Here is a 15,648-nt window from a genome sequence, read left to right as displayed (position 1 = left end):
GAGGAATCAGCCCAGAACTACACGGGAGGATCTTGTTAATGATCTTAAGGCAGCTGGGACCATAGTCATCAAGAAAACAATTGGTAGCCCACTACGCCGTGAAGGACTGAAATCTTGCAGCGCCCGCAAGGTCCCCCTGCTCAAGAAAGCACATATACATGCCCGCCTGAAGTTTGCCAATGAACATCTGAATGATTCAGAGGACAACTGGGTGAAAGTGTTGTGGTCAGATGAGACCAAAATGGAGCTCTTTGGCATCAACTCAACTCACCGTGTTTGGGGGAGGAGGAATGCTGCTTATGACCCCAAGAATACCATCCCCACCGTCAAACATGGAGGTGGAAACATGATGCTTTGGGGGTCTTTTTCTACTAAGGGGACAGGACAACTTCACTGCATCAAAGGTACGATGGACGGGGCCATGTTCCGTCAAATCTTGGGTGAGAACCTCCTTCCCTCAGCCAGGGCATTGAAAATGGATCGTGGCTGGGTATTCCAGCATGACAATGACCCAAAACACACTGCCAAGGCAACAAAGGAGTGGCTCAAGAAGAAGCACATTAAGGTCCTGGAGTGGCCTAGCCATTCTCCAGACCTTAATCCCATAGAAAATCTGTGGAGGGAGCTGAAGGTTCGAGTTGCCAAACATCAGCCTCGAAACCTTAATGACTTGGAGAAGATCTGCAAAGAGGAGTGGGACAAAATCCCTCCTGAGATGTGTGCAAACCTTGTGGCCAACTACAAGAATCTGTGATTGCCAACAAGTACTAAGTCATGTTTTGCAGAGGGGTCAAATACTTATTTCCCTCATTAAAATGCAAATCAATTTATAACATTTTTGACATGCGTTTTTCTGGATTTTTTGTTGTTGTTATTCTGTCTCTCACTGTTCAAATAAACCTACCATTAAAATTATAGACTGATCATTTCTTTATCAGTGGACAAACATACAAAATCAGCAGGGGATCAAGGACTTTTTCCCCCCACTGTACATATATAGCATTTTTGGGCAATTCGTATCAAATCAAACTTTATTTGTCACATACGCCGAATTCAAGTGTAGACTTTACCGTGAAATGCTTACTTACAAGCCCTTAACCAACAGTGCAATTCAAGAAGAAGAAAATATTTACCAAGTAGACTAAAATAAAAAGTAACACGATAAGAATAACAATAACGAGGCTATATACAGGGGGCACTGGTACCGAGTCAGTGTGCAGGGGTTACAGGCGAGTTGAGGTAATCTGTACATGTAGGTGGGGGCAAAGTGACTATGCATAGGTAGCAAACAAACACTGAGTAGCAGCAGTGTACAAAAGGGAGGGGTGGGGGTCAATGTAAATTGTCCGGTGGCGATTTTATGAATTGTTCAGCAGTCTTATGGCTTGGGGGTAGAAGCTGTTGAGGAGCCTTTTGGTCCTAGACTTGGCGCTCTGGTACTGCTTGCCGTGCGATAGCAGAGAAAACAGTCGATAGTGTGGTCTACAGCTTATCATAAGGTACTCTACCTCAGGCGAGCAATACCTCGAGACTTCTTTAATATTAGATATCGCGCACCCGCTGTTATTGACGAAAAGACACACACTCCCACCCTTTGTCTTACCAGAGGTAGCGTCTCTGTTCTGCTGGGGCATGGAAAATCCCGCTAGCTCTACACTGTCCGTATCGTTGTTCAGCCATGTCTCGGTGAAACATAAGATGTTACAGTTTTTAATGTCCCGTTGGTAGGATAATCTTAATCGTAGGTCATCAATTTTATTTTCCAATGATTGCACGTTAGCAAGAAGAATGGAAGGCAGTGGGAGTTTACTCGCTCGCCTCCGGATTCTCAGAAGGCTGCCCGATCTGCGGCCCCTTTTCGGCATCTTTTCTTCATTCAAAAGGTGTGGATCTGGGCTTGTTCCAGTGAAAGCAGGATATCCTTCTCATCAGACTCGTTAAAGGAAAACGTTTCTTCCAGTCCGCGGTGAGTAATCGCTTTTCTGATGTCCAGAAGTTATTTTTGCTCATAACAGACGGTAGCAGCAACATTATGTACACAATAAGTTAAAAAAAATACACAAAACGCAAAAATAAATGACAAAGTAGCACAATTGGTTGGGAGAATGTAAAACGTCAGCCATGTTCTTCAGCGCCATCTTTTATTCCAATTCGTACAATATGTTACAAATTTGTAAGTGCTTAAGATCCCGGACTGCATCTTTAAGCATTCTGTCCATCTGAATATCACCAGTTGCTCCCTCCCTCTCTTCCTCTCCCTCCTTAACTCCAACATGACTCCCCCTCTTCCATGCCTGTGTGTGTATGTGTGTGTGTATGTATCTCAGGGCCAAGCTTTGACAAGGCTTTGGGTTGCTAGGAGATGGCCCTCTGTTGCCGTGGCATTGGTCGTTAGGTGGTCTGCCTGCCTGTGAGGGCTGGAGTGGGTGGGGGTAGAAGGGAGGGGTGGAGGGCAGAGGAGGCTGATAGGAGGAGCTATAGGAGGATGGGCTCATTGTAATGGCTGGAATGGATTAACTGAAACATCATCAAACACGTCAAACACATGGAATCCATGTTTCACTCCATGTTCCATTTATTCCATTCCAGCCATTACACAGAGCCCGTCCTCCTATAGCTCCTCCCACCAGCCTCCTCTGATGGAGAGACAGACACAGTCATTAGGCAGAGCCAAGCGGTCGGTATAGGGTGGGACTGGCCTGTCTAGGATCTGCCCCTTTGTCACTATGATTGACAGGTAGTCAGGACAGGAAGAAACCTATGGGTCAATCAATCCTGGCTGTGGCACAACCCTGGGGACTGGCCTCTGACGTGACACTGTGACAGGCACCTAGAAACCAGTCAGTCAATGATGGTAATGTGACATGATCAATACATTGTCCAGCTCTCAATGAGACCCCTACGTGTTATCTATCCTGTGGTTTAATTAAACATACGCGGACGACATAGACAGTTTTAAACTGAAGTTCTTTCAAATGAAAATAAATGTAGAATTTAGCAATGCATTAGAATTTTTAAACACAGAATAATGATTCATAATTACACCAGTTTTTCTTCGTTCTTTCTCTCGGTCTACATGATTCTCCATCTAAAGCTTTTGCTCTTGCTTTCTGTCTGTCAAACACTGACTCAGGCTCATGTGTACACGACCTCTCCCTCTCCATCTTTCTCCCTCTCTCTCAGCTATTAATACATCCTCCCACTAAAGTTTGTACAAATTTCACTCTCCTACGTTCTGATACATGCCTGTAGTTTATGTTTAAGGAGTGATAGACTGGGCAAATTATGCTTGTGGTGCCTGGCATCATCGTCTTCTATGGGTTTGGAGAGAAATTTAGTGTGTGTGTGTGGGGGGGGGGGGTTATGTGGTTATGTATGCATATTTGTGTGAAAGACAAACCAACAGTCCTGGACAAATGATGGTAGATGGATATCTACTCTCCCTCCCCCTCTCCCACTGTCCATCATTCATTCATTCATATCTCTCTCTCTGCCTCTGCTTCTCTATCCAGGTGGGCGATGCCATGCGGAGAATGCAGGAGAGAAACAACATCGGCAAGGTGATCCTCATCACCGAGCCTATGCCAGAGGAGGAGAAGAAAGAGGAGCCTAAGAAAGAGGAGAAGAAGGAGGACAAGAAGAAGGAGGACAAGAAGAAAGACGACAAGAAGAAGGATGACTCCAAGAAGGAGGACAAGAAAGAAGAGAAGAAGAAGGAAGAGCCGAAGAAGGAGGAGAAAAATGAGGAGAAAAACGAGGAGAAGAAAGAGGAGAAGAAGGAGGAGCCCAAGAAAGAAGAGAAGTGAGAGTGAGGGATTGATGGATGGATGGATAGTCAGGCAGGCAGACCATAGGGGAGCTCTTGTCCTGGGAGCAGGGGTTTGGTTTGGGAGGGGGTGACAGGGCAGGGGAAATGTGGTGGGGGAGGGAAAGGGATGTGTGGTGTGTGTGTGGATTGGAGTTGGGAGAGCAGGGGATGAGGGTGGGCTTTATAGACACATTGCACAGCAGTCACTCTGTCATCCCTACCATCATCTCTCAGACCCCTTCCCAGTCCACTCTGACAGCGAATACTCAGGCCTGGGCCTTTACCCACCCCTCCCCCTCCTCCCCTCTCTCTCCTTCCCCACTCAAGCAAGGGTCACCTTATTTCTGAATCCCTCACGCTCCCTCATCCCAAGGCACCTTAATGATAGCCGGGCTCACAGAACAGCTCCCGCCCTCACCTCGCCACCATGGGAAAATGACCACTACGATAAACTCTCCTTTGACTCATGTGATAACTGTCTGAAGGTGTTGCCTGTTGAGACCCCAGAGAGAGAGTCCGAGAGAGAGACACACAGAGGGACAGTGTGGGTGTAATTCCCAGGCCTGGGGTGCATCACCGTTGCCTTGACAACGATAATTCGCCCCGTTCCAACTCACACAGTGCCCCTCCTCCCTCCATGTCGACTCCCACTATGCTAAATTGCCCTGCCCTGACTTCCACCTGTCACCTCTCCTTCCTCCCCTCTCCCTCTATTGAGTTACCCCTCCCCCTCTCCCTATGGTATAAACCCACAGACAGACAGACAGACAGACAGACAAACAGAACCACACCCACCCACCATCTCACATACGGTCCAGTGTTTTGTTATGTCACTGTGCATGAGTCAGTCAGTGTTTGCTTGTCTGTGATTGGCTGTCAGCTCGCCTGGAGATGTTTGCATGGCTGTGTGATGCTTGACTCCAAAGCCAGTGGTTTACAGAACTCCCCTGTCAATCACCACTACCCACTCTTTATTTAAGTATATAAAGAAAGGTTAGTGGCACGTCCCTTAAATGCCATGGCACTTCTAGTATCACACAGCTCCGCCCTCACAGCTGAGCCCACACTACAAATCCCATAATCCTAGAGGTGACGCACTAGAGACCAGACAATAGTGTGTGACAGGATGAAGCTCCAGACAGAGAATTAATGAGCCATTTGGTCCAGTATTAAGTAGGGAAGGAGAAATTAGGGCTTAGTTTTAGTGCTCTATAGTCACTGATGTTTCTAATGAACCAACTGTTGGCAAGCAGTGCACAGTGTCAATTAGGAGAGAAAATTGTCTCTCTTCAAACAAGGCGCACAAACACACACACACACACACACACACAGGGCGATGTGTTCAAAGGGGCAGTGTTGTGTAGAGACATGAAGACATGTGAACGGAGTAAGATAGAGTTGAATGCCACCCAGTTCCTTGATATCAGACCCTGTTGCTCCCCTGACATTCCACTCCTTTCACAGTGACCGCTTGCCTGTCGTTCACCCTGATCTGAAACAGGGGAGTTTAGAAGGGTAAAAAAAACTCCTGCTGCTGTGCATTCTCACCCGTCCCTCCCCCTTCTCCTTTCTCTACATCTCTCTCTCTCTCTGTGGTCGGCATAGCAACAGGCACCAGGCTCGTCAGAGATGGCGCTCTGGTCTATTTCTCGGTCTATCGAGAGTGAGTGTGTGAGTGAGCAGTAAATTGTCTAATGAAACCTCGGCTTTAGTATTAAAGCTGTAGTACAGAGCAGTAAAATCAGGCTAATATCCAGGTTTCTATACTCTGGAAATATTTCTATTTGTATCGGTATATTATGAGGACATTCAAATCCCATATAGTCTGTGTGCTGGTGGCACACCTAGGGCCACAATCAGTAGTTGGCCTCTCCCATATGAATGCACTGCTGCCCCTTGTGGACATAATTTAGAACAGCAAGACTGGTTTTCAGAAGTTGATTATAGGCGACTCCTTTGTATCAATAAAGCGGGGTTTTGTTTACGTCCTCCTCTAAATGATATTGAATTAATCTGATATTCATTCTTACGTCAGAGATGAATTGTCTATAATAAACCATGGGCGGAAGCTAAACCCGTTATGAGCAGGAGTCCTGCAGTACGGGCTTCAAAAACACCCCACTACTATCCCATTTGGAAATATGTGAGAATCCATGCTCTTTACACACTTGTCTGTCCGCCTGCCTGTCTGTGAAGAGTCTCAGATGGTGACTAGTGACTTTGTAAAGAAGTTGTTGTGTTAGCATGAGTGACCTCCCTCATGTTGTGTGTCAGTCATTGTTGTGTGAAGATGTCTGTGTCCTCAGGTCGTTTGTCAGGTTAAGAAAAGACTCCCACCTCCTCAACCCCATTACAACCTCCCCTTCCTTGCACTCTTTATCTGCTTCACAGCTGTCTAGCTCTAATCCTTTGTTTCTCTCTCTCTTTCTCTCTCCTCCCCTTCTCTGACGAGGCCAATGTTAAGAGGACAGTTGGTATAGGTATTTTGCACTCTGCTCGCTGATCTTAATGCACTTCCAGGCATGGCAGTCCCACTCCAGTCCCACTGTCTCTGAATCCGCTCCGCTCCTTCCCCACTCAAAGAGACCATACTGTATCTGCTGAAACTCACTGGAAGTACAGTGGAAGTGACATTTTTGCATGCACTCAAAACACAAACACTCATCTCCTCCTCTAACTTCTGCCAGCTTCTCCTGGGTGGCAGCTCAAATGAAACCATTCATTCATCCATGGCTGTGAAAGTGACGACCCGGTGTAGCGGGGACAGCAGTGGGCCTGGGACGGAGTGTGAGTGCCATGCCGGTGTGGGGAGTGACTGTGTTCTGTCAGGCTCTGGTTAGTGTTATTTTCTGATCTGCTGGGCTCCTTCTGTGAACCCGTGGACCGGTGCTTTTGTTTTCTGAATGCCATGTGAGAAGCTAATGCTTCAGTAAAAGGATGTTTTACTTAATAGGTATCTTTTTTTTGTTGTTGTTTGACTTAATGTTTTTTTGTTTTGTTTTCCAAGGGGTTTAAAGTTCAAAGTTCATACTCTTTACGCAGGGACCTTCCTAACTACATTCCTTTTCAATGTGATGAGCCTTTCTGTTGGGCCTGACCATTTGTGCCAAACTGTATGTACTCCTCTGCCAATGCCTTGACTACAACGGTGCATTCAATGAAAAGGAGAAGAAGAAAAAATGTTTCTGGGTACTTTTCCTATGACCTTGTAGAAAAACAAAAACAATCTGTGTATGATTTCTGTCCCAAATGCTTATGGGTGCTGATAGAGTTTTGCTACAGTTTACAAAAGGTTCTAGTTGTTTCTGATTGGTTGGGGTCTTGCTCTCATGCCTCAATCCTAACACACACACACACACACACACACACACACACATAGACACAATATCTCGTTGAGAGGCACTTCCCTCCATATCCAAATTCCTCATTGTGCTAGTCTCAGATCAGCGAAATGTGTTAAGAGTATTATCAGGCCTCAGACATCTACTACAACAAACTGATCCCACATCAGTCGACAGGCCTATGCGTTTACATTCATTCCATATAATCTCCATAACAGTGAATGGACAAGGTGCATGGACGATTAGGCTGCACAGCAAAGCAAACAAACTCAAATCTTCTTAGAATTGCAACCCCAAAAAATAAAAATATTTTTTTTAAAACGGATTCTTTAAAAAATATACATGACCAGGCGAATCATTGAATCATGGAGCATTTCTTTCATCCACCTCTCTCTAGTTTAGCTTTGTGAACACCACCATACTCCGGTTTCCTGTTTCTCTTAGCCTGATTCCAAATGGTTTGTATGGGATGAGAGAGAGTGAGTTAGCAGATGTGTAGGGGATGTCATAGCGAGGCCATATGGCACAGCTGCACAGATAGAAACCCAGCTCTAGGTCTGTCCCAGATGCAACATATCTGTCCTAAAGCCGATCCCAGTTCACATACAGCCTGTTGGTCTCAGACATTCCATTATTCTCTATTGCACCTCGAGAGCTCTTTGGTTCTAGTCAATTATCAGTTAGCCAAAGCACCGCCCTCTCCCCTCTCCATGCACACACTCATCATACCATACACACACATCACATTAACATCTGGAATTAAATTGCATGCATCCAATGGCATGTGGTGCAGAGATTATGTCATTTGATTCAATGTTTTTCTTCCTGTTTGATAGAACCAAAAGGTCTCTTAGATGAACTCAGCTGCAGCACACGGGTGGGTGGGTGGGTGGGTGTAGTGAGTGGCTAGGGCGTGGGGTGTAACTGGGAGTCAGAGAGGAGAGGATGAATCTGATGTTGGCTGTGCCTGAGCCCTAACCCACTCCTCCCAACCCCTAGCGCCCGATTGCTTTTCCAGCTTGGTGAATCTACGTTGTATGTCAGCTTGAATTGCTTTTCCAGCCAGACACACATTCTTATGCAAGAGCTCTAAAACCAGAGATGATCCTTCGAGAAACTAAGGCATTTCATGCATTGGAAAACATCACAGCGCCCAGCTATATTGTTCTAGATAACATGCTGATTGTTTCTTGGGAGTAAAAAAAAGGGTTTCATTTGATTGGCAGCAGTAATATCACTGTTTCACATGGTTTCTCACAGGTCATTCCAAACAGCCTCCTGTACTCTTGATCAGAAATGACTGCCTTTGAGTACATTTGTCTGTCTTTGTTTTTCTCTCTCACACACACACACTATATCGTTCTCTTTCCCAGTCTTATGTCAATCGCAGTGCTGGGTGGAGTGTATTCCTAGTTAGAAAGATAATCCCAGTCTGGAGATTATTACCACATCCAGAGGCGTACAGCCCCCACCCGTCCACCCCTCCCCTAAAAGAAAACAACCCAACCGCTTCTGGCTGTCTCTGGCTCTTCATTAGCAATCACTAAAAATTGTTGCCATGTGCCAACTACCAACACATTCCACAACTCTATAGAAATGCTGTGAGTGTCTGGTGCATTTGGCTTGTTACGATGTGTATAGTACACTAGGATCTGTGTGTAGGTGACCCGGAAAAAAAGGCATGTGTGTATAGTTCACTATTCCTTCCACTGTATTGTTCAGTAGTGTCTCTGTGCAGAGGGAGTCCCTTTCCCTTTCCACCCTCATCATCATCATGGTGCCAACAGCAGCCAAATCACTGCACCTATACCCGCTCCTGCCCCCCCTCGCCTCTCCTCACTGCACACATACCCCCTCCTCTTCCCTCATCTGGCACTGTCAAGTCAGCCTCATAACAAGATGCACATTGAACCCGTCTACGGGAAAGTTTCATGAAAAACAGGTCCATTGTCACTTTCCCGTCCAGACAGCTCAGATTCCACACACGGTTTACTGTGAGACAGCTATTCGACCTACACGTTGATTTTGTCATTCCGTCTCTCCTTCTGTCCACAGTGTCGTTTTCCACTCGTCTACTAAGTTGTCTCCACTTTGTTTTTTTTAAACCCTTTTGAATTGATGCTGCTTCTGTGCTTGTCTGGGTTTCACTGCGTACGTGGGTGCCATGCTGTCCACAGTATGGACTCTAGAGCTTGTAACGCTTCAATGTGTAATGTTACCATATGCCTTACATGTTTTCCACGACTAATAAAAAAGCATAACGGAAAGAAAAAAAAAGAATTGATTGATTTTACTGCGAGGAAACAATATTGAACTGCAATTACTTGATATGTTGTGGCTCATGTGTTGAGTGTGTTTACATAACGAATGCGAATGCTGTCAGTGGCGGGAGTACAGGAAAGATATGCACGGGTAAGATAAAGACGGGAATGTTTACTGTCAAGTCTCTAGGGATTCAAAACACAGGACAGATCAAATAAACAACAGCTGCCAGGACTAGTATTGGTCCAATTAAAATAGTAGCTCAAACACTTTTCAGTATATCCTGTCACTATCATCCGTAAAATATCTGTGGAAATCAATTGGTCCTGATTTAAGCATGAGCAACAGCACAACTATAAAAAAAACTCTTAAGAACCAAAATAACTTCTCTCATTGGCTTATTACTATACAGACTCACACAAGCGTTCCAAGATTTCTAGGGAGTCCAGGGACACAGTGCAAAAGACATTAGCGTACAGATTAAACACCGGATAGACACAAACACCTTCGTAAAAACACAGAAAAGACTATCTTTGTCAGGTTTTGTTTGTGACTTGAGACTTGGCAGGGGCCTCCTCAATCCCATGAGCCCTCAGTACTTCAGACAGGCGACTCAGATAGGTGGAGTCTGGATAACCATTCCTGTGTGGACACAAAATTACATTATGGTGTATATCTCAAATGGCACCCTAATCCTACATAGTGCACTGCTTTTGACCAGAGCTCTATAGGGCTTTCCTTACATAGGTTACATCCTAAATGGCACCCTAATCCTACATAGTGCACTGCTTTTGACCAGAGCTCTATAGGGCTTTTATTACATAGGTTACATCCTAAATGGCACCCTAATCCTTCATAGTGCACTGCTTTTGACCAGAGCTCTATAGGGCTTTCCTTACATAGGTTACATCCTTAATGGCACCATATTCCCAAAAGTAGTGCAATATAAAGGGAATATGGCATTTGGGACACAATCTAGGTAACAAAACGTCCAGCACATAACATTGACCCCCGACTTTCTGCTCTTTACTGTTGCTATTTCAGTCGAGAGCCACTAATGGGTACTGTGACTCCAGTACTCACCCAGACTTGCCCCCCTGCAGGCTGGTCTTGTGGGGGATGCTGTCCCAGCTGACCCTGGCCGCTGGCTCCCTGCCCGTCACAGTGAAGGTGAGGCCTAGCCTGAAGGCTTTCTCCAGCCGCGGTAGGAGTTTTCTGGTCCTCTCACATAGGGGAAGGTAGGCCTCAAATACTCCCCCCCGAAACCCAGAGCCAGGCGAGGGGTGGCCCTCCTACAACAAGAGAGGGACAGGTGGCAGATAATGGGGTGTGTTCCAGACTGCAATAGCCAACAGACAGTGTTAGGAGTTAAACATGACAGAACTTAGAAATGCAAAGCAAGACATTACTGACAAGGGATACTTAAACTTAACATCTGAATATAAGCTGATTTAATAATGCCAAGAGAGCATTTGGACAGTTGAAAAAAATAACACATGAATGACATGACACATTTAGAATGTCAACAGTATTTGGCCCATCAGATAGCCTGGTAGAGAAGTCCTGCCCTTACCCCCTGAATGCCATCTGGGATGCAGTAGGTGATCTTAACGATGGCGTCTCTGCCATGGCCTGGCAGGCTGAAGGGCATCTCAGAGTAGCTCATGTTACCCTGGACACCCTGTGGAACTGCCACCTCAGCCTTGGGGCAAACCCTGCATTGGACGTGGGCTTTGAGAAGGCACTGTGGGCACAGGGTCATCCCACACCCTGTCCTCGTCACTGACGCCCCACTCTCCCCACACACACAGATCTGTGTCCGTGCCCCAGACAGACTAGACCTTCCCGGGTCGTGACGTGTCAGAGCTCCCCCTGACCCGGGCCTCTCCTGGTTCTCTGCTCCACTAAACTGTCTGCTGTTGTCCTTCTGGGTCACTCCGGATCTCATGTTGCTTTCTTTTGGGGGCGCGACCATGTCTTGATTGGTACCGCCACCATTCACTGCTCCGGGCCTTCCTCCGTTGCCTATCGCTGAATGGCTGAGAAATGTGTCAGTCTTGCTCCCGTCTGCCTCCATGGTCCCTCCCCTCTCCACTTTCTCCTTTATGACAGGGTCTTTCCTCGCTGGTGATTGGCTAACAACTGTGTTCTTGTGTTCTGATTCGCTGTTCCTCATCCTCTTGGAAGAATCACTCCTTTGGACGTCATTCTTCTTCCTGTTGGCACCAGGCCCCTCCTCTCCCCCTCGCTGAGTCTCAGACATCCACTGAGGGCTATTGGTCTGAAATTGTGTGGAGTTCTGGACCCCATTCACCTGAAATGGACTGGACTGATTGAAAGTGGAGGTAGACGGGACAGAGAAGTCCTCTTGTCCCCCCCTCTGGCCAGTCTCCCCAGGGAACACCTCCCTCAGTGCTGCACCCACTTGGGAGCACAGCTGCTTGGGGCCGATCAGAAACACACTACCTCTCATTGTCTGGATGGAGACCTTCTTGAACCGTTGCCTCACCTCAGCACAGCACACCTCTAAAGTCTCATCTGCTGGGTCAGACACGCCTAACTCAGCCAGACGCAACTCCTGCAAACAGAAGTCTGTCTTCACCATGGCAACCAGCCTCTGCATCTCCAACTGACAGGTGTGCAGCACAGATGACTCCGCCCCCCTAAGGATGACAGTGATGTCACTACTTTTGTCTGATTGGCTCTCCCTCATCTGCAGGTCAGAGGTCATGTCCTGTATACGGGTGGCGTAGGCCTCCTTCATGTAATTCCATATCACCATGGAGACGGTTAGCTCTGCACTGTAGGCATTTCTCCTGTCCAAGCTATTGGACCGCCTGGCTCTGGTTGTGGCTTTCTCAGCTTCACTCTGTCCTGGGTCCTGGACCTTGGACCTGGCCCGCCCAGAGAAACTACTGGCCCGCTTTAGGGTGGACCCTGACCCGGAGGTTGAGATGGTGGTGCCCCCTGACAAGGTGTTCAGAGTTGAGGTGAATGGGGCTGTCTCACCCTGCTGCACAAGGTCTGTTGGTGATGAGCTCAGGAAGAGTCCATTCTCCATAGAGGAAGGGGTGAACAGAGGGTCACCTCTCTTGAACAGGATATCCTCTCCACTACCCTGTGTACCTTGCCTGTAGAGTCCCCCAACACCTGACCCTGCTCTGTCTGAGCCAAACAGGTCATGGCCTAACATGGGTCCAAAACCTGGTCGTACACTTGGAGATGTGTCCCCTACCATCACTGTGTCCCTAGGTCTGGTCCCTAGCCCAGCCGGCCCTAATGCCTTGAAGCGGGGGGCAAACTTATACCCTCGGGCCCCCTCCGTCCTCCTCTCTGTCTCATATTGCTTCAGCAGCTTATCTACCCTGGCGTCCAGGGGTGTTCCTGCTGTGGAGGAGAGAGTGGGTGTGAGTCTCTCCTCTTCCCCTGGCTTGGAGGAACCAGATGTGGATGAGAGAGATGGTAACAAGCTGGCTACATCTTCCACCGCCTCCTCTCTCTCCCCCAGGAGGAGGAACTGTTTGGCTTCGGACACATCGCTGCTGTTGCCAACTATGTAGATGTTCCTGTCATCCTCACTGAGCAGCAGCTTGGGCAGCCTGACCCGCAGGCCCTCCATGGCCCTGGACAGGCCTCCGCTGGGAGAGAGGACACTCTTGGGCAGCTGGGCTCGCCGGAGCCTGGACTCGTTCTCCTGGTAGAGCCGGCTCAGGTCCGCACGAGCCCCACTCAGACTCTCCTGCCCAATGTCCCCCACCCCGGGTACTCTCTGTAGGAACAGGGTGGTCAGCCCCTCAGCGGTCACGTCCACCACCTCTACCCCATGATGGGTGAGGATCTCCTGGTACTCCCCTCCACAGTGCCACTGCAGGTAGTGGAACAAGTCTGCATCCATGATCAGGGAGAGGTCCTCTTCCACCATGGGGGGTTCCTCAGACAGACTCACAGCACCCCCCTCTGCCTGGGCTGTCCCCTCCCCCTCCCAGCCCTGACCTCCAGACGTAAAGTCCCTAAGTGGGCCTGAGCCTCGATCACTTTGCTCATCACCTCTCCTGTGATGGTCTGCTGCCTCCTGGGTATGAGTCCTTTTCACTTGGCCCCTAGTGCCTCTAGTGAGGACTCCCAGAACACCATTGGCCCCAGCTGGGGGTGTATCTGTGGAGGCCAGGACCCCAGGGAGCCCCAGTATTTGGGCCAGTGCAGCCTGGACCTGGGAGTAGAGGCCCTGCAAGGTGCAGAGCTGCTCTGGGTTGTTATAGCGGATCTGGAGATCATGACTCCTGTCAAGGCTGGTCAATGCTGCCTTTCCTCCAGGTAGCTGGCTGTAGTCCAAAGTAACAGACATGCTCAAGATGACCTGAACGGGAGAGAGAGAGGGGGAGAAAGAGGGAGAGCATGTAAGTCTAATCAAAAATGTGTCACTTTCTCCCAATATTGTGTCAACAACATACCTTATTTGGGTTCAGGTCTTTGTGAGGTTCACTCAAGGTGAGTTCATACTTCTTCCCGTCCACCGTCAGAATGTGTCGGCCATGTTGAAGCACGCTCCTTGCCACTGTGTGGGGTCACCAGAGTACAAGAGCTCAATCAATCTCAGTCAGAGAAACACCGTTACTAAGCACTCCTGCCCCTGGCCTCTCCTTGAAATGTATGCCAACCCCCGAGCCCACCGCTAATCGATGGTGGCAGGACACGAAGCATAATACTTTGCATTTCACCGTTAATTTGCAAATGGATGCAAAATGACGTTTAAAAAGAGTGGCTATGGTCAACAAGCCAGATGGAAATCTACTGAGAAGGAACTTCGCAGTGGCAACGATGTACGGTAGTTACTTTATGCCTCTACGTTATGGTGAAATAGTCCATTTACCACCATCAAGTTTCCAGTCTCCTGATCTCTTCTCATTCACATTCCATCCCCTACGCACCCCACCAGCCCTCCCCTCCCGGGAGCCTCAGACACATTATATATACACACACACACACGCACACCTACTGACCTCCAATGTCCTCAAAGGTGATGAGGGCAGAGCCGGGTGTTGCCTTGACAATGGTGACATGTGCTATTTCCCCTCCTCCATTCCTGGCCCTCAGGAAGTAGATGTATAGCTTGTCTGTCAGCCGGTCCTCCTTCATATCAGTGGGCAGGCCACTCACCCTTACTGTCCTGCACTGCTCCGCCATCTGCTGGGCAAAACTGGGTTACTGACATACAGGAGGAATATATAGGTGGGTATACCAAGCCAAGTCTCCCTTCAACAATAACCACTGATCGTAAATTGTCAATAAATTTGTCATTGACACGTAATAGGCCAACATAATATTTTTTTGTGGGGGGTTATCTGGATATTTGATCAAATTACACCCTCTGCTGGACGTTGCCAGGAAACTTCACCAACATAAACGTCGTTTTGTTAACTGTTGTGTCAACGTTGGTCAATGCTATGGAAACGGCTTGAGGTACGGTTGATGTTGATAGTATACTGTAAAGAGAGATGTGCGAACTGTTCACATGACATGCGCACTGACTGCTCGAGGTTCAAATGGAGTCCACAAAGAGCAATCGACCAGTAGTAGGCACAGTATGCGTCAAATCACTTTCATCCACTGTTTCAGAAATAAACGCTAGATGAGTGCGCATAGTTATCCATTCCCTTCCCGCTCTATAAAAGAAACGATCACTTTGACCATCAGATCACATCTGTGAAAAGGAATGGGTAAGTGTGCGGACGACGAGACTGAGAAAATGAAACTTCAAGGAAGTGCACAAATCCAAAGACACAATCTAAAATAACCTCAAAGTAGAGCTCTTCAAGGCATTGCCTTTTTTCACAATGATATCAACGCAAATATCCTTACCGTACCTTTTTAGAAGCCTCTCATATCTCTCGTCTCGCACCAAAGACGTGGACGTGCTTCCCTTGCATGTTGTTCAAAACATGGATGGAAAGTGAAACTAAATGAAGTGGGAACTGGAGGGTTAAGATTGTTGTTGTTCTTCATTTCAAACGCCAGGGGGCTAACATAAGGCCAGGTTCACAGGTCCAAAAATGAATCAGTGCATTGGTCAACTGAAGACCTAGATTAGAATTGGCCAATAATGAAATACATTTGTCCATTTGTCTTTCAACAAATTGTGCGTGCGTGTGTGTGTGTGTGTGTGTTAGGAGCTAGGGTTAGTTTTAGGGTTACGGTTAGGGGAAGGTTTGGCCGGGGGTAAGCCGTTATGGTAAAAAT

At 47.6% G+C, this 15,648-nt stretch overlaps 2 protein-coding genes across 4 annotated transcripts in view; one reads left to right on the top strand and one right to left on the bottom strand.

Annotated features, from left to right (window-relative positions):
* Positions 1-9,429, top strand: part of LOC110538156 (synaptic vesicle membrane protein VAT-1 homolog) — a 42,223-nt gene extending 32,794 nt beyond the window's left edge. The window contains exon 6 of the mRNA XM_036938218.1: positions 3,513-9,429. Within this exon, the coding sequence (XP_036794113.1) occupies positions 3,513-3,806 (294 nt within the window). The 3' untranslated portion in view covers positions 3,807-9,429. The remainder of the gene's footprint in view (positions 1-3,512) is intronic.
* Positions 9,430-9,562: 133 nt separating this feature from the next.
* LOC110538155 lies at positions 9,563-15,630 on the bottom strand. 3 transcript variants are annotated; one of them, XM_036938216.1, is made up of 6 exons: positions 15,271-15,630; positions 14,412-14,595; positions 13,863-13,966; positions 10,985-13,768; positions 10,495-10,703; positions 9,563-10,053 (listed from the first exon to the last, which is right to left on the bottom strand). In XM_036938216.1, exons 2-6 carry the CDS (start codon positions 14,593-14,595, stop codon positions 9,948-9,950), a joined length of 3,387 nt encoding a protein of 1,128 aa, XP_036794111.1. In that variant the 5' UTR covers positions 15,271-15,630; the 3' UTR covers positions 9,563-9,947. The 3 variants fall into 3 exon arrangements, with proteins under 3 accessions (XP_036794111.1, XP_036794112.1, XP_036794110.1); XM_036938217.1 differs by having other exon boundaries at positions 14,412-14,616; positions 15,276-15,630; XM_036938215.1 differs by having other exon boundaries at positions 15,276-15,627.
* Between the last annotated feature and the right edge of the window lie 18 nt (positions 15,631-15,648).

The sequence above is a fragment of the Oncorhynchus mykiss genome, chromosome 12, assembly GCF_013265735.2.
Source record: "Oncorhynchus mykiss isolate Arlee chromosome 12, USDA_OmykA_1.1, whole genome shotgun sequence".
NCBI classification, from domain to species: Eukaryota; Metazoa; Chordata; class Actinopteri; order Salmoniformes; family Salmonidae; genus Oncorhynchus; species Oncorhynchus mykiss.
This window is presented reverse-complemented; position numbering and strand designations above follow the sequence as displayed.